The 19,574-nt window shown below is 40.1% G+C and overlaps 1 protein-coding gene across 5 annotated transcripts in view; it reads right to left on the reverse strand.

Annotated features, from left to right (window-relative positions):
* The window catches only part of DPP6 (dipeptidyl peptidase like 6), a 539,779-nt gene that overhangs the window by 30,829 nt on the left and 489,376 nt on the right, over positions 1-19,574 (reverse strand). For all 5 annotated transcript variants that reach the window (XM_086865510.1, XM_086865515.1, XM_086865495.1 and 2 more), the window contains exons 11-16: positions 15,933-16,056; positions 15,035-15,073; positions 8,143-8,250; positions 7,501-7,592; positions 6,381-6,428; positions 4,335-4,453 (exon numbers count right to left, since the gene is read on the reverse strand). In XM_086865510.1, the coding sequence (XP_086721636.1) occupies positions 4,335-4,453; positions 6,381-6,428; positions 7,501-7,592; positions 8,143-8,250; positions 15,035-15,073; positions 15,933-16,056 (530 nt within the window). The remainder of the gene's footprint in view (positions 1-4,334; positions 4,454-6,380; positions 6,429-7,500; positions 7,593-8,142; positions 8,251-15,034; positions 15,074-15,932; positions 16,057-19,574) is intronic.

Consider the following 19,574-nt stretch of genomic DNA (forward strand, 5'->3'; position numbering starts at 1 on the left):
CAGAGTACCAATTACCCTGTGACAGAAAGGGCTGCTTCCCTTGCCTTCCCTGTGAAGAGCCTCATTAGGAGTTGAGTTTAAATGGTGCTGGCAGGTTACACTGGGGAGAGACAGGAGTCACTGAAGACAAACTGAACTATATACTATATATATGCTCTGTATATCCTATATATATATCTGTATGTATCCATATACAGAGGAAATACTAAAACACTGCCCAGTTGACTACAGTGGTAGTAACTGATAGGACTTCATCCTTCAGAGAAGGATCTATCACCTAAAAATGGGCTTTAGTGCTTTATTGGCTTGTGCCATTCAACCTTGCACCCTATGTGTGACTAAATTGCTTCCCATAGCCAAAAATCACAATTTCCTATCCTTTTCTCAATGAAATTGAAATTTACATCCCATTTCAGATGAGAAAAATCCATCTCAATTAAATTTATGTATAAAATAGCAAACCACTTCCATCCAGATTTTATTTCTGTTTATCTTGGAGGTGCCTGAACTGCTTTATGAGAAGAGGCAGAAGTGTAAACCCATATTTTAAGGTAAAAATGACAGTAGAAGTGACCTTGGTCAAGCAGATATTGCTTTTTCAACCATGTCTAGAGGAGATAATCTAACAGCAGTCTGCAAAGCATCATGTTTCCTTAGATCCTGCTACAGTAATTCAATCATGAGCATATAAAATTAGATGAAAAATAAGGTAACTAGCCTTCTGGGACTGACTGATTGCAATAAATATTGCTTCCTGACAGTAAGCATTACACTGTCCTCTTTCAAGAGAGGTTACCTCCTACTACAGCAGCTGCTCTCATTCCAGCCTGTGCCAGGTTAGCAGTGCTGTTAAATGTATTCTGCAGGACAGCAAACAATCTTTTAAGAAATTATATGTTGCCTTTAAAGTACCAAAAGAAAGAGTAGAAAACTTCCAGCTTTTGACCTTCGGGATCAAATGAATGATGCCAGATCTTTCTTGGGTTTTTGGGGTTTTTTTAGGATAGATATTTTCCCTTGCCCTTGCCTTTCATTTAAGTATCATGAAGTATTTCATAAGCACTGATTGATTTCTCCAATCTTACCAACCTTGCCATCCACTGCAGAGAAGTTCAGCTCAGCCACAGTCATGTCTGTGGCTCTAAACTCAATGAAATTTGCAACAGCAGGTCACAAAGGAAGGGACAGAGTGAAACTGAGGTATGCTGGAGGTTATTCTCTGCCAGTACAGAAATTGTTTTCAAGCCATAAATATTTGCCCATGTGTTTGTCCTATGGACAGTTTAGAAAATACAATTTTTAAGCTATTGCAGGCTTGATTACAGTAAAATCACTTAATTCAGCTACCTGCAAGGATACATATGAGGCTGGCATAGAGTACACCAGTGATCACTGTGAACACACATTTTCATGTCACAGTCCCAGAGTAGAGAGCAAGACCTTAGCTCTGGGTGCTTTTATACATATTGATGAATTTTATACATATTATTGAGATTTATGTATTCCATACATATTTAGATACAAATTTATGTATGTTAGACATATTATGGAGAAGAAAGCACTAAACAGCTACAGGTACTGACACTGTCTGGTCTTGAACATTGGCTCCAGCTGTGGGGAATTTTTGGGGGGAAGCAAAGATGGGAACTCCTGGCAGAAGCCCTTGAGGAGCAGACATTGTAAGACAAACCCTTGTTCACCCTGGTGGGCTTGCTCAGTCTGGCTGATCAACTGCAGGATCTGCAAGGTCCCTTGATATATCCTCATTCAAGGAGCTTTTCCTTTTATGTGTTATACATAACACATTATTATAAGAATTTATTCATTCTTATTATTATGAATAAATAAGATTTTCTGTTAATCTAAACTCTACTAGAGCATGAATGCTTGTGAGCAATAACCCAACACCCTGAGGAGCTGAGGCATGGCCAAGCTGTGGTCTGAGGAGCTGTGGAAAAGGAATTGTCCCTTTAGGGATCCAGGTGATTCTCGATGAAACCACAACACCTGTTTATCTGACCAAAGTCTGACAGGATGACATTTTTATCCAGCAATCTGTACTTCATCCAGAACAGAGGTTTCCACTGTCCTGTCTCACATCAGCTGCAACAGGAACCAAAGGGAGCTGTCCCTGCTGCAAGTGCACCCATAGCACACATCTGAAGTTAGATGGATCTAGAGGAAAAATGCCAAAAAGAAACATGGTTCCTGCAAACTGCTTGAAAGCAAATAGGTTGAAAGACCTCTCAGTCATGTAAATAAGGAATAACTCCACCAAATGAAATATTTTTATAAAATCAGTGAAAATGGTAATTCTACAAAGAATTCTCTATTTTCTCATGTATGCACATTCTTTCCAAAGGCATCTGAATGCAGACACTGAGATGAGCTCCACAGGTGCAGCTGTGCTGTGTCTGTGCTGCAGTGAAATTTGAGAATTTAGTCCTGAATAATGAAAATTCAGATATATTCAGCAGATGTAAATATATCTAACCCTAATGACCTTATAATTGAGTTATTGTTTGCAGCAGCTGAGAATCAGGCCCATAGTTTATTATGCAAAATTATATTCTTGTGTACTGGAATAATGTACCCACAAATAAAACTCATTAATCTCTTCAGGTATCACTGCAGGTTTTTGTGGATGAGATATAATGTAATCAAAACCAAATCACCTCATAACTGTTGATAAGGCCCTTTATAAAACTTAATCTTGTTATTCACAAATGCTTCTAACTGTAGTAAAACAATTATCTTGGTGCAAAGGAAATGGATGCTGTCTCTGGTAGCTCCTGACAGCTGTTCTTGAAATGACAACAAGAAGAAAAACAAACAAGGTTTTTCATTTAAAGGAACTTTGTAAACATAATATTTATTACAGAACTGAATGTTTATTGACAAATGACACTTCTTTGCATTTGTCTGCCATACCTATAAATTCAGATTTATTTCAGGTAAGTCCATTAAGTTAATTAATCCATTAAATTAATTAGTTCATTGCCCTGTTAATTCTATTTTTCTGTACTGTTTTGCCAGATTTTTTTTTAATAACTTTAAATGCCTGACACACAGCCTATCATTCCCTTCCAGGGGAAAAACATGATTTTACAATTGTCCTAGTCCAGGTATTTTACTTTATACTATGGTAACCATTCTGATTCTCCATTTTATCTTGATTATTTCCCATTTTACCATCTCAGATATTCTGTCCTTACCCTTGGTGTTCCCCACAAACAGTTAGTGGCAGCAGTGGGTACTTGGCAGTCAGAGAAGGGGCAGCCCCTGCATCAGCACAGAGACTCCTGATGTCCCCCTGCCATGGGCACCACTGTCCCAGCTTGCTCAGAGCCCCATCCAACCTGGCCTGGAACACTTCCAGGGATCCAGGGGCATCCCTAACTTTCCTGGGCAACCTGTGCCAGGGCATCATCACACTCACAATAAAGAATTCCTTCCTAGTATCCCCTCGAAACCTCCTCACTTCTCTCCTGAGTTGTTGAAAATAAGGAATTTTTTGTTTGCTTGATGCTTTTCAAGCATTTTTTTCAGAGGACAAACAGCCATTTGAACAGCTTCAATCTTAGGAGCAGATGACTGGTGTGCATGCATTTTGTGTGCAATTTTGGATAATTAAGCAGAATTAAATAATATAGGATTAAGTTTTGTGGAGTTCTGTGTTTAGTCTTAACAGAGCTGGAGAAAACTTCAATGGCTCCTCTCCTGAAATGCATCTTTACCCCCTTGGATACTCTCAGGCATTTTCAAAACAGGAAATCCCTGTTGGACCTGCAGATTATGCCAAGTTAAAGTAGATCCATGCTGAATGACAGGGAAGCAGCAGATATTCTGTATTCACATTGTTCATTAGGCACTTTTCTGTAAGCTGCCTTTTCTTGGCAAATTGTCTTCTCATTGTAACTCACTTTAAATCACTCTGTTCACAGTATTGGCTGATGTATCTGGAACTTAGTCCCAGTCACCCACAGTCAACCCCACCTTGCTGGCTTCTCTCTCATAAATTTTCTGATGTATTTTTATCCTCCAAAAAGGTTTTGCTGTTACTTCCCTTTAAGTTTGCTTGTGGTGGCTAGAGGAATTTACCTCTACCTTCTGTGCAGGTATGCACAGAAAAAGGTTGTAAACATTTGCTTTCTAGCTAAGAGTAAAAATAGAAAAGAAAAGAAAAATGTTATTCATTTACTCATTTAAGAGTAAAGCAGACATTCATGGCCAATCTTTCAAAGCTGACCACAGACAGGATGTGTGGATATATCAGTGCTGGCCCAAAATCCTGCCCCTGAGGCACAGCTGCAGTAACAGAGCCCAACACATACCTTCACATGTCAGGAGGAAGTATTCCAGATTGTGGCTGAAGGATGCACTGAAGTAAGTGCAGTTTTCAATCAGATCACAGGACAGGCACCTCCTGTTGAAGTTCCCATTTGTGCTTGCACTGAAAAAGTTAATACAATTCCATGAAGGTCACTGAGCAAATGTTATTTGAAAGCAACATTACTTGAACCTTTCTTTAGAACAAGAATATAAATCTAATGTGTCCAACATTAGTAAGAGACAAAGTATTTCCATTTGGTTGAGTTTAAATAGCAGTAATGTTTTTTTTTTTTTTTCCCCTCCTGCTTGAATAGAGAATATATAAATGGATACTGATGTCATTTTGCAAGGTCAGGTGGTTATGAAGGAAGGTACAGTTTTTTTTTTTTAAATGATGCTTGCAATTACACAAGAGGAAGTAATAATTTGGTGGATGAAGGCATGAAACAAAGGAGCAACTTTTCAACACTTATTTATATTATAACAATGAAGAGCTGGAATTGCTTTCTCTAAGTTTCTTATTGGTTGCATCACTGGTCTGATTTGCTAGCTGCTGCCTCAGAGGGCAAAGACCTTTCCACAGGTATAAATAGCTGCTCTGAAAACCCCCAAGTAGAAAGGAAAGATTGTATTTAGGGATCTGTTGCTGAGGAAGGTAATGTGGTCTGTCCATTTGTTCACATATTTGCTGCTAAGAGTCCAATGAATGTTGAGGAATTACAAATTATTAGCAAAAATTAATAGATAGCATTTTTCCCCACTATAGCATTTTGAAACTTCAAGAATATTAACCAAGAAATCATTCCAAATTTTCTGCTGTGAAGCAGATGAGTGTTTTTTGCTACCATTTCAAGAGATTAGGCTGAGCAACCTTCTTAGGATCACAAAGGCTGAAATGAGTAGATCATGGGCTCTTGTTTAGGCTCAGATTTTATCTCTGATTACAATCCTAATTAAATCTACTAAATCAAATGCAAAAAGGAGGGAAAAAAAAAAACCTAAACAGGTCTTCATCTGCTCTTTCTCTGTTTGTGTGGGGAGATGAGGCTGATGAGGCACCAGGGTGAGATGGATGCCAACAAGGAAGAGTGGGGAGCATTTTCACTCATGCCAGCAGCTCTTGGACTGTGCCTGGGCTCCATTTTTAAAGTGAGATTTTCTTCTCATTTCAAGAAAAATGAAGGGTTAATATAAATTTTAAATTTTTCTTCAGGGAAATAAATACTCTCAAAAAACCGTGGAGTACAGTGAGCAGGCATATAGGTCTCAAAAAGAAAAAAATGATTCAATCACAGGTAACTTACTTTGCTCTAGTTTCCTTCCCACTGAGGAAAAAAAAGGTATGATGTCATGTGAGAGATGGAAAATGTACTGACTGTCCCTTATCCACTGATGCCTTCACCAGCTCTGCCCTTCACTGCAGATGTGGTGGCAGCAGGGTGACAGAAGAAAAATAGGGCAAATAGAATAATGATTCTGAAATGTGTATTTAAAAGTTTATGTTTCCTCCCCTTTGTAATCAGCTTCCAAAATATTTCACATTAGCAGCACTAACAATGGCTTGCTGTAACGCTTTTATTCATCATACAATTAGGGATGATGCTAAAATCTTCTGGAACTACAGGAAAAGTTTTGTAATCATAAAATATTGTTGATTCTTTTCAGTTGCATGAAGAGGCGAACTACTATCTAATTTCTCAAAACTTCTATTGGAATGAATAGACAGTTTATAGCATGAGTTTATGTATTTCTGAATTCCCTCAAGTGCTAAGCAGTTCTGTTGGAAAAGTTTTTGACAGTCAATCTTGAGACAAATTTAAAATTTGCATTAATATGAGAAAATTGCTAAACATAAAGCATTTCCAAGTGTGAAGTATTTTTTTGTAGTGGTTGCACTGTTCTGTCTTTTCCAGTCACATATTGAAAGATCTTGTAATGCCATTAAAGAAAAAAAAACCTGAAGGAACTGCTTCTACTGCAACTGCTTATCATTCATATAAAATTGAAGAAGTGGGAAATTCTGTATATGGGGTTATTAAAGCACATACCTGTATAAATGTCTCCTTCTTGGTGAATCTTCTGTGCTATGGAAATAACTGGAGGGGAAAACCAAAAGCGAATTGCACCATTAGAAAGGTGTTTAGAAGAATCTCATGCAACAACATCTTCACTCATATTGCCATTCTCATGATCTTGTAAAAGCAAGGAAAGTTTAAACTGAATTAGAAAAAGATGCAGGGGGATACATTGCTGAGAGGCTCAAGAAAGCATCTTGCAGACTGCACTGCACTTAAAACAATCATGGAAAACCTTGGGTCCTACACTGGTCCTGTCCCTGGATCAAAAAGGATCAAGGGATTAAGTGGAAGACATCCACTTTTTTACCTCAAGATTCATGGCAGGGAGCTGGAACTGGATGATCTTTCTCTTCCAGCCATTCTGTGATTTATTTTTCTATGTTTTTGTATTGTTCTGAGGTTATTGTTAGCTGAGAACATCCAGAATCTTGAAGAAGCACTGTGCTCTTAATGATCTCAAAATTTGTTGTGTTCCAGAGACTATTTACTCAACTGTTCAGTGACCTGAAGTAACTGAGAGGTGAGAACCTTGTACCCATGCGAAAATTTTGTTATTTGATTCCAAAAAGCTGTTTAAGTATTTTCTTATGTAATTTCTTGAAGTTTATATGAAAAACTGAATGTTTACAGAATTTATTTTACAAGCATAAAGAGCAAGTGTGAAGAAGGGTGGGCTTGTTTTCCCTGTTCTTCTTTTATTTTTTTCCTAATTTTAACGAAATATTTTTTTTTTTTTTCCCATTGCATTGCTATTTTTCCTGGTCTACAAAGGATTCTTTCCAGAACTGACTAGGTGGTTGATGAAAACAGTCTTTTCTACAGAGGCTAATATCAGAAGTTGCAGCAGGAGAAATTACTCTTCTGTAAAAATTTATTTTATAGTCGTAGAAAGAGAGATTTGAACCGTACAGATTAATCAAAATAACACAAGGTATGTGTGAGAGGTTAAGTCAAAATGGAGACAGCTTCTCCTGCTTTCTTATCCCCACCTCCTCATGCTCACAGGTTTTGGTGCAGTCACAACATCTTTGTAACTGTCCCAGAGCCCAGGGCTAAACAGAGGAAGTCTGATTTGTCAAAGTTTACTTACATTTTCTGCCTCTTTTCATCATATGCCAGTATCTTTGTCACATCCCAATCTCCAGATGTAATGGCCTGTAAATCGTCATTGCTACTGTTGGGCTGCCAGAAAGAAAGGAGAAGAAATTTCTTTGTTGTTAAAACTCCTGAAAAGGAGCTCTTCTGGCTCCATTGCCCATGAAAAAGAAACCAAACATCTGCAACTTCCACCCCTGCACCTGACATTTCTGTGAATCTGCAGGCATAGAAATGACAGAGTCAGAATCATCTTAACCATGACTGCACTGGAGATAATGAGGTGAATTCAGCACAGAGCAACTTCAAACCCCTTCCTCTAATCCAGCATGCCCACATGCTTCTATTTAATCCTTTATGGCAGGGTGGAGATTTACTATCTACAACTAAGGTGGCATTAAAAAAACCAAACCAAAACAATGATAATGTTTGGAAAGAGACAATCGACCGACCTTCTCCTTCAAAGTGTTTCATTTGGAAATTCACATTATCTTATGCCCAAATAAAGCATCACTGGAGGTGTTTTATGAATGCTTTTTTACATCTGCACCTCCCCACCTCGCTGTCACAAGCACAGACACCACTTTTTGTTGCTGTCTGGCTCAGGAGAGACCCAGGGCCGTGGCAGCAGAGTCACCTGTGACGATGACATGGCGATGTGGTAGAAATGGCCACGTCCTCCCTGCGGAATGGCCCGGACGAAGAAAAACTTCCGACCGTCCCTGGAAAAAATGGGCTCTTCATTCTGTAAAAGCAGCAAAATTAAAGGGTTCATTAGGTTTTACTTGGAATTGCTCAGCACTCCCATGCTCTGTAAAACTAATTCACAGCAAAATACAAAGTGCTCTTTGACAGCAACCTGGGGCAAAGAAAGAGCCCACTGAAAACTGGAGGAGGTTTTGAGCATTATTGCCTCTTGCTCCTGGGAAAGCAGACACCTTTCAGCTGTGGGAGGACAGGCAGCAAGGCGAGTTCCTTGGCTATAAAGTCAATTCCCATTTGCAAAAAGTGCACATATACAGCTGACTGCACTTGGAGCCTTTAGAACCGGTGTGACAAACCCTGCTTACCCTGCTGGAAGAACCTCTCTGTTCCTGTCCTGGAGCAAACACAACTGAACAGCATCTAACTGCTGCCTTTCTCTACTGTCTTACAAATGCTTATCTCACTGAATTATTTATGGAGAGGATCTCCTGCAGAACTCTCCTTGACACAGAGCTCCCGGGTGAATGTGGTGATTGACTTTTATTGGGTGACTGGAACTTTCACCCAGAGATCAAGAGACTCAGCAGAAGGAAAATCAAACACCACATGTGGCAAGCAAGCATCTCCTGGCAAGGAGTTTTCTTTTTGTGAACGAGAGCCCTGAGGGACATGAGAAATTTCTGCTACATGAAGTGGTTGAGCAGCAGATTACCAGAGAAGGCAGAAAGATGGTCCATGTGGTGGGACACAAGAGCACTGTACCAACAGGACTGGCTACATGAAGCTAACTCTAAATCTCAGCTAGCTGGCAGTGAATAATAAGCTGAATCTCTGCTGAAGGTGTTCAGTGATAGCAGGATTTTCTGTGGCTGGATGAGCCTTTCCTTGGCTGGGCTTTGTGAACCCTTCTTTATCCAGGGCAATCAACAAGGAGATTGTTGCCAGCCTCTTCTGGGTCCTCTGCAGCTCAGTGTTAATCAAACCCCTTGACTTTCTGCTTGGCACATGCCAGGACACCACACTGAACCAGCAGGAACCTGATTGTACAGGGAGACTTATGGCACAGCAAAGGAATAAACATTCTTATTTCCCGTAAGCTAACACATTATTCTTACTCTATGTTCCTTTGCTACTTTGCTCTTTACTGATTAATTCTTTTCTGCTATTTATCAGATTTGTCAGTGCTCTGTTAGGTGTTCAAACTGTTCTTTTTGCCTTTTATTCTCCCCTGCTTAGGTTTTCAATGTATTTAAAAATGTGCCCATTTGCAGCTTGTTGCAGCTCTATGAAATAATGGTTTCATTTATTTCTGACATTGTTCTGGAACCTGAAACATGAAACTCTATATTATTTCCAAATGTCTTTCATGACAGGAGAAACCTCATTGAATAATGACTGTGATAGCTCAGGCAAACCTTCTGCTTGACAGGTTTTCTTTTCCTGAGGTAGGTAGCAATGAGTTCACCCTCCATTTCTATATCTGTGCCTCCTGCATTGTACATTCCAGCAATTCATCTCTGCCAGTGAGAGCAGGCATTGTGCTGATGAGTTTGAGGTTCATTCAGAGCCCCAGGGGAAGGAGGTTCATGGCACAGGTGACAGGTGTGAGGTTTTAGCTCTGGGCTGATGATACAGGACAGTCTGTTTGCATGTTCCACTGCTGCAAGGGCAACACATGAGCACAGTCAGAGCTTTGTGACAGAGATGATGATTTACCCAGGTGGTAAATGGGGAGACAGACTGAAATTCTCTTGGAACAGGATTTGATAATCTAGGGAGCTATACTGGCACATAATTAAAGTAGTCTCCACGTGATATGAACTGTCCAAGCCTTTTGTCAACTATTGACTGAACCCACAATAATAAACAGAGCAGCCTCCTTGAGAAGAATACATCAGTTCAGTGCTACCAAAATACAAAACTTTAACTATAGCAGCAGGTATGGGATTTTTGGATGTTTTTGCCACAGAGTATTTGTGAACACAGCTGGTATCAGTAGGTGCAAAAAGGGCTGGAACAGATTCATGTTTCATTAATAGATTTTAAACAATATGGATATAGTCTCAAATTCTGTAATCTATTTGATGATAGTGAAATATGAGAAAATTATGCCACCAAATACTTCAGCTTTCTTGGAAAACAGAAGGTAATGGGAGGCTGCTGGAGACCTCTGAACCTCCTGGAGGGTTCATTGCTGGAGCTCAAAGCTGCACAACCCAACTCAGTGCATCTGCAAATGGTCAGGACAAGAAAACAAGGAGTGCCTGAGGGGCTTATGCCAAGTTTGGCAGAATCAGAATGGGTGAGGGAACAATGCTAAACACAGTCTGAGCTTCTGTAGATCCTAGAGAGGAGCACAAAGTCCTCCTCTTGTAAAGAATAACAATTCACAAGAAAAAAGGTAGAGTGTATTCAATTGTGTTTGGAGAGGGATCAATGAGAATCACTGGATCTCCAACCACCTGAGGAAGACTCCTCTGCTAAAACAGGAGAAGATAAAGTGTGTACAGGATGGTGGGGATTGCACAAGTGTCTCTGACCTTGAGGATTTGCATGATCAAACATGCACCAGGACAAATGTTTGAAAGAGAAATTATCTGATTTATGGTGAGTTGGAATTTTTGAAAGATTAGTGGACACACAAGTATAGCTCCACCAAAAACCACCCACACATTAACATGGGCCAAGCAATCATCATATTTCAGCACCACACTTTGCAGCTCCAAACTGGTTTGTCTGTGCTCACCACACTCCCAGCCTCCTGTTCTTCTACACTGCCTCACATGCTCTTGGCTGGACTCCACACATTTCCTCACAGAAATCAGTGGTAAGGCAGGTTCTTTGCCAATTGGCTTTATTACTGACTGACAGCTATACTTCCATAAGAATTATGATTTGCTGGTCCATCCTCAGGTTTTAAAAAGGAAACAAATTAATCTGAATAACTGAATCTTTTCCAATTGATTCTCTGATGTGTTTTCCCTTCCTCAGCAGTCTCCTGCCCTCTCTGTCTAAACCACCTTTGCCCAGTTCCAAGAATTAATGATTCTGCTGTGTTGGCAACTATTCCTTCAATGAAATACCCCAGTACTGCCTGTGTCACAGGCCCCTAGCTCTGATAAACAAATAGGTGTGACATGAATTCTTTTAATTCCTTGCATATTGGTAAGCACTTTGTTTATGTCCTGCAAAGAAAACAGCCAGTGTGCATTGACTCCATCAGGACAATGCAGTCACCTCCTCTTTAGGGCACAGGGGGAAGATCTCTTTCCATCTCTTGGCACACTCAGCCCCTGGGGCAATGCTGAGTTTCATCCTCATCCCTGTCCTCATCCTCGTCTGTGGCTGGCTGCACCACACCTTCAGCCAACTCTGAAGCCAGGACAGCTGCACCAAAATCAGGGTCAACAACTGGAGAGGATCCCATGTCCCTGGGTACAAATCCCCTCCACTGGTGAGATGGGAACTCTTCATTTAAGCACGAGAAAGATTGTTTGTAGCCAGGAGCTGCTTTTTTGTCTCTGGTAGATGAGTTTGGGTATTGGAGTTACAGAACTCTGGGTCCTATTCCTGCTGCATCCTTTCCTTTAGGCCAGAATTAGGTCAGTTATGGGGTAATTGCCTTGCAAAGGGGCTTTATAGAAAGAAAAAGTGGGTCCTGTTTGTAAGTTCCTCTGAACTCTGTTTTCATTTTAAAACTCTTGTCATATCTCCTATTAACTACATGCAAGACTCATTACTGGGTTATCATGCAGGATTAAAGTCAGGGAGCAGTAAAAGAAAAATGGTGCCAGGTTTTCAACATCTCCACCTTTTAAGAGAGTGAGTCTTTAGCTTCCCACTGAGGCCATCTGAAACACTGGGGAAATAGGAGGACTGGAAAGAAAAATGCAACCCGAAGAAGCTGTTATCAGGGGTGGGCAGCCAGCCCATGCAGGCAGTTTTGAAGGTTATAGGTCTCTAAACAATTTTATGATAATCTCCTGGTCCTGCCAAAGTCAATGTCAAAGACTGCAGCTTTTGGTGGAGTTGCAATTACACCCTGGTTTGTAATTAAATTTTTTTCAGGCCATATTCATAATTAAATAAATAATCCAATTAAAATGCCAGTAAAGTTTATCTTCAGCAGGTGCTCAGAAATTGCCTGATTTCTCCCTTGCTGACTCACTGCCTGTATACGACCATCCCAGCACTATTGGAAAACAGCTCCTTCACGAAAAATTGAAACAAAGTTACTTACAGCTGTAATTAGTGTTTCGAACAGTTCCTGTGCTCAAGCAAAAGTATGAGTGCAGTTCAATCTGGCTCTTGTGCTCAGAAGTGCACAAACAAGTATAGAAACAAAAGAAGTATAAACTTCCAGAGTCCCTGGACAGTTTTAGTGAACATGTGCCACTTCATCTGACAAAGAGTGACAGAGAATTTCTAGCAAATCTTGTGTAAATACTGTGTATTCCTCCTTATACTTTAAGTAGTTTATCCTATTTTGTAGCTGCACAGGGAGTGGCTGCATTATTTCACATTATATATGTGTCAGAGAGAGGCTCTCCAAAGATTTTGGACTTGCATAAAATGTATTCATGAACTTAAGCCCAGAAGGAAACATGATATTGTTTACTATGACCATCCATGCACAGACTTTTAAATGCCACTGAGTCACCAAACCACTACAACAGAATTCAAATTCATGGCTTGCATGCTTTCTCTCAGAACTCCCAGGATTTCAGACAGCTGAAAAAAGTCAGACCTGTCATCCTTGGAGACCCCCTCATGCCCCTGGTGAGCATCTTCTTGTCTCCTACTCCCAGCTGACTGTTTGTCCCTATCTGAGGATGCCCTTAAATTCCCAGGGAAAAGGTAAAACCATGTGCACGCTTTTCAAACCATGCATACATAGAGACTTTTGAAGGAGTATTTTAAAGAACAAGGAAAGCAGTTGGATTCCTTGGTCCTGCTGATTTAAAATTGGGACACTTCTCAAAAGGAGATCTTTGGGGTGTGCTGAATCCAGGGTCCCTTGGCTGTGACCCCACTGCCACCACCCTGGCTGTCTCCAGAGGGGACAGGGCACCTGGCTCATTTGCAAATACTTATATTAAAATGTCTCAGCCAAGGAGCCACACTCCTGAGCTCCTTCAGCTGCTGCCTGATGTGCAGCTCATCTCCTTCTTGGAGAGGTTAGTGGACCCAAACTAGCATTTAACATTTTCACATCATCCTCATACTCAGGCACACATACCATGAAAATACCTTTCCAGTTATATAGATTAATGTGTCATAGAATAAAAGGCAAATATAGAAAATACAATTATCCCAGTCATCATATTCAGTCAAAACTAGAATTTTAAGTAATTTTGTTGTCAGAAATAGAGGCAAAAGAGCTATATAATTTTCCAGAATCCTACAAAAGCTTTTGAAGGATGCTATCAAATGTCTCCAAAGTCCATAGAACATGTTATTTTAGTTAGCACTGAGATGTCTGACTCATTTGGCTGTAATGAACATCCTTCACTAGTATCAAACTAAGTGTGTGCTTTCAAACTAAGTATGTGCTTTTTGGAGATGCAGTAAAACAAAATGTATTTCCCTGGAGCAGGCCCATTAGACTGACAGATCATTTACTTCAGATATTGAGGATAAAGCACCATCTTTTAATGCCTGTCCATGTAGTAGGTGACTAAATAACCACAGCAGTGTAAAAACACAAGTTCCACTGTACTGTATTAATGCTATAAAACACAATTCTACTATACTGCAGTAAATAGCAATGAAAGGATTATTTTTACTGCTATTGCCTTCAAACTTATAAAATAAATAAAGCCTGTTAAGTTTGAGTTTTTGTTGTTTGTTTGCTTGGTTTTTTAATTTTTTATTTTTTTAATATACGATATCTGAACAATTTAATTTTCCCTTGATTTGGCTTGTCTTTTAACCTTTTGTTTCCTACTCAAGCCAATACAGTCCTTATGAATGCAAAGAATATTTCAGCACCATTTTTACTCTATATCAGCAAAAGATTATTTGAAATGCTTGGAGCAGAAAATCTATTTCCAGAAAATCAATCGATTTTCATCTGGAACACACACAGCCCACTGCTGCAGGACAGCCTCTGGAGCAGAGGAGAGCATTGTTCTTGCTGTGAACTGATGTAGAGCCATTTCTACAGGCTCTTGGCTCCTCTGAACAGCCTGTGACAAAAATTTGAAATGCTTTAAATCTGGACCTGTAAAAATATATTGAACAAGGTATTTTGTGACATGCTGCTCCCTGTCTGGCATTCTGACAAGGCTTGAAAAGCAGTTCAGTGTTGTGGCTGAATTGAGATTACAGCTTCTTTCTCAAGAACAGCTTCATCTAATCTGAGGTCTCTTCACAAACTGAACCCCAGGGCAAGTGTTATATATGATATTTAAATGACTCATCATTCTATCTGCATGATTTTGTCTCTGAATAAAATGACCAGAAAGCAACCACCATAGTATTTAAACTGTCACCATCAGTGTAAGGGCAGGGTGTGAAGGATTGCCTCTGAGGCTGATGAGTCCTATACAGATATTGCCAGTGAGTGATTTTCCACCCACATCAGCTTTTCATCTCTTTTAAATACAGGTGAATTGCAGGCCAAGGACTATGGCACCTACCAGAGTGGATGGCATCTTTACTGAGAACTTGTTTGTTACTGAAGCTCTTTGCTGTAATACAGATCATGCCATCTTCCAGGTATCTCTCTCAAATCAGGAAATCAGTTTTTCTCTTTGGGGAAAAAACTCAATGAAGCAATTATCCTACCAAAAACTTGACCACAAGGAGAAGATCACTCTTACCTGTCTGTGCAGCCAGGCGTCACTCTCATCTTCATGTTTCTAAAATACAAGCAGATCATTAATACCATACTTGTCATATATTACATTTTGCCTATCAATGCAGGAAGCTGTAGGATTTGAGTTGAAAGGTTGCTCAGAAATACAAGGAAATATTTAAATATGTGCTTCTGGAGTGGAATCCAGTGGCTGCTTTTCTTAACTTTCCTCCCTGATGGATAAGCATTCACTAGATCAAGAAAGCATTTTATGTATACAGACAAAACACATAAATCAACAGGATGTATTATTCCCCGAAGAAATAAATCTTCTTAAGAAATAAATAAAGTTATTTATTTATTTATTTATTTATTTATGAAATGAAAATTATTAAGAAAAAAAACTTCTCACCATGCTCTATGCACAGAATTGCAGCGTCTTTTTCAGGGGATAGGTGTATTAGAACAATTTTATACAATGGAAACACATGCTAGTTTAAATGATCTAATCTGCTAATGGAATCTGCTGATTTTATATCAATGCACCATTTGCATTATTTCATTTATAGAAGGGATTAGTAACCTACAATTGAGGTATGTATAGATAAGCATGAGCTGGTTTTAATGTCGTTAAATACATATAATGCAGCTAGAATTGTGCAAAGATATTTAGGTTGCAGATTGCTGAGGTATGTGAGCTTGTGTGTAGATAAATTTCAGGACAGGTAATCACTCTCCCTCAAACACACACAGTGTTCTTGGCGTAAAAAAAATAATTAAAAATTGTGAACATTGTTTATATTCTGTCTGCCTAAATTAATGTGTTCCAGCTGACTCCTCATCACCTAAAATAAGTTAAATAGTTTCTCCTGGGGGGGTTATGAACGCTGAAGACAAGTGAGCGCTGTGCACATCTGCCCCACCTTGGTGCAGACCCCCGTGGTGGCGTCGCAGAGCGTCAGGATGGACACGTTCTGGGCCCTGTTCAGCCAGTTCACTGCCACCTTGGTGCTGGTGGCCCATTTCACCATGGTGATGTAGTAGTCCCTGCAAACACAGACACACACAAACCAGATCACAATGCTGCCATCCTAATTATCACGATTTTGTGAGAGAGACGGGACCGCTTAAAGACGTTTTAAAGTATGATTTATTCTTCTTCTTCCACAGTCTCTTGAAGGAGTGAGTACTTCTTCACCTTTATTCACCAGATGTTCTTGGTCAGTGGACACAAGACTACAGGTCACAAGGTTTTTTAAAGGTTAATTAGCCAATAAACTAATGCCACAGAAGAATGTTTCTACTTTCACACCAACAGCTAATTATTTTGTTTTATATGTCTTTGCTGCAGTGCAAAATTATATTCTAAACCAATCATATAATGACACATAAAACTACTTGTTATACCTTGTTATACCTGAAACTTTTTATCACCTTTACAACTACTTCTGTATCTTAACTTTAAAACCTTAAGACTTCCTACAACCTAACTTACTGTCTTTCTATTTAAACTCACATTCTTATTATTCTAAGCCTGGAAGCTTTCTCCAAGGCCTTAAATCAAACCCTGTGTCCATGTCTGTATCTAAGCCTGCATTTACAAGGTTTTGAGAGCTTTCTGTGCTTGGAAGTCCCACACTAATGAATTGCCACATGGCAGAGCAGCCGGGGGCTGCTGCAGGCAAACAGTCCAGGAGAGAGCTGTGGTTTTAAAGAACATCATGTCCTGATGTCTCTAGAGTGGCAGTCTCTAGGCTGCTAGATGTATGGATTTCAACCCCTAAAAATGACATTTTTAGGGCTGTGCAGGTGTTTTATCTGCCACTTCTGGAAGTTATTTTCAAAGAAGAGACGAATACAGAGATAAAGAATCTTTCATGCTATTCTGTCTTCCAAGAAGGATTGAACTGCCTGGAGCTACAAATTTACACACAGGTGGAAAAGAAATTGCAGACCATTTCCATTCTGAGCACTCTAACCTGAGCTGACTCAGACCCCTCACTATCAATGGTTGGGGTGTTTATGCTTATGAAAAGGTGATGGCCTCTGAGTATGCCAGCTACACACCAAAGCACCCAGGAGTGTTGCATTAAAAGACACAGAGTAAGAAGGATAGAGTTTGGAGAGACACAGGGTTTCTGTAAAGCAGATGCAGCTGGTTGCCATAAAGGCATCAGCAGAGACAGTTTGCCTGAGCAAAACCACCCTCCTACAGTCCCTGCACCATCTCATTGCTGGACATATCCAGGTTGTGATGATCCTTGGAGAGAATCATGGGTTTGGGCTGCACAGTCCTGTAATCAGTATCTTCAGGAAAAAACCCCTACAATAGTGGGGACTGCAACCACTTAGGCTGGGCTGGAAAATACAGGAATAAAATCACTGATGGTTGCTTTCTCAGAGCCAGGGCATGGTGCTAGCAGATGTCCACCTCTGCAGCAATTCAGGGCTCCACTGCTTCATTTGTAGGGCACAGCTCTGTCTGAACTGCCAAAGCTGGTGATATTATAATATACTGCTGGGCCATGCAGGCAAAAGCATCCTTAAAGTAGGATTTTTGCAGCATACAGTCTATAAAAAAATTATTAGTTCATTTGTTTGCTATAAAATATGTATAAGGAATTGTTGCTCTCACTGGAAATAAAGTGCTGTGCTGCTGGAAAGCCCTTTGTGTTCTGGCAAGAGCTCCTGCATATACTGAAGAGAAAGGGCAAAAGCACAAAGGTCTGTTTGTCTAAAAAAATAACAAGCTGGAAATTGATTTTGTACTTTTCAGTAATATTTAGTGCCTGAAATTGGCTGTGGGAAAAAGGAACAAAAGACCTCAATGCTTGCATCCACTGCATTGGGGAGAAGGATATGCCCAGGTGAGACAACAGCAGTCTGAAAATTTAGAGCCTGAAATAAACTTGTAATTTTACTCTTTATCAGCAACAGTGTAGGCCCTAAGAGAAAAAAAAAAAACAGCAAAGCAAAATTAAACTGTATAACTGTCTCTTCTTTCTCTCCAAAATGAACTGAGCAGATTCAGTCTCTCCAGAAAAGGAATGCGATTTTAGTACTTATTGTGGCTTGGAGCATTTTTTCCATAAATCCAATTTAAAGTTTCAAGGACATATATTCAGTTTTTTACATCCCTCTCACTGTTTAAACACAGGAGCTGCAGTTCTCTCTCAGGAACTTTTAATGATTGTTTTAGGAGAATCATGGCTTTACCTACCACCCCAGAGAAGGGCATGGAGTCTCAATTTCTCTCTGAACCCACTTCTGGCCATCAAGACCATGGATAACCCATCCCACAGATAACTGCAGATACCTGGATAGTCATTATTCTAGTTTTTGAGTAGTGTGGAGTCTTTAATTTCATTTACTTCCCTTCACATCTCTGCTACAGGACACCCAAGTTTTATGGTTCCAATTTTGCAGAGGAAAATGAGACGAGAAGGTGTGATTCATCTCAGCTAATTTTAAACATCTGCTGCTCCTGCAGTTGCCCTGGTTGAGAGCCAGTGGAGAGAAATGGGAAATCAGTGCAATTCCCAAGCCCTCTCTCCCTGATCTGTCCCACATTTTATGTGGAGCTGATTGAAGGGAGAGCCTGTTTCCTCCACAGAATGAAACCTAGCAGGTCCTTGACCAGGGTGTTTATAGACATCCCCATCAGGGCAGAAGGGAAGGGACACCTTGTCTGAGCCCTGTCAGGAAGGGTGAAGCCATCCTGAGTTTTGCAATGGATTTCCACACCCCAGGAAAGACATTGTTGGTTTGGTTTGGTTTGCAATCATCTGAGACTGAGGTCATTGTGCAGCACCCTCACAGGACCCTGCCCATGCCCCAGCTTTCCACAGCTGCCTCCTGGACACGAATCCCAAACATGAGGTGTGACCCTACAACATGAATACCTACAGTATGACCATGGTAACAAAGCCACAACCACCACAAAGAGCAGACAGTGATTTGTTACAGGCCATGGGACAGGCAGCAGCCCAGCCCAGGGTCCCTGGGGCACAGAGAACTCCTCAGATCCAGACTGGAGCTGGCTGAGCTTTCCCATTATTTATTTGTTTCTGGCCCGTGCAAGGACCAGTGATGATTTCTCCACTTGAGGAAGATAATATCATCCCTCAGTTTTCCACCTGAGATGAAAATATAAGAAATAAGTTGGGTCATGGTCCAATTCTGACCATCTGCTGATGAAACTCTAGAGGTCCAGTGGTTTTCACCAAGATAAAAAATGCCTGTCAGGCATTAAATATTACAACACTACTCTCCCCACCCTCAATTTCAACCCCTTCCCTTCCCTTTCTTTTTTTCATGGAAAAGCATGGCATTGGAGAGACCTTGACAAAAATGTTCCAAATGAAAGATACTTAAAAAGGAAAAGTGATCAGTATTACACTTTTACCCCAAGTATGTTTTCCTATAATCAGCTTTGGGTTTTTTTATTGCTTTGGTATTTTATTGCTTTGTTTCTTTTCTTGAAAAATATCCAATTCCTGTGGAAAATTTCTATCTCCTTTCAGCTTTGAAAGAAAAAAGGCTGTGGCATATCTCTACTTTATTAT

Source organism: Cyanistes caeruleus, chromosome 1 (assembly GCF_971803275.1).
Source record: "Cyanistes caeruleus chromosome 1, bCyaCae1.hap1.1, whole genome shotgun sequence".
NCBI classification, from domain to species: domain Eukaryota; kingdom Metazoa; phylum Chordata; class Aves; order Passeriformes; family Paridae; genus Cyanistes; species Cyanistes caeruleus.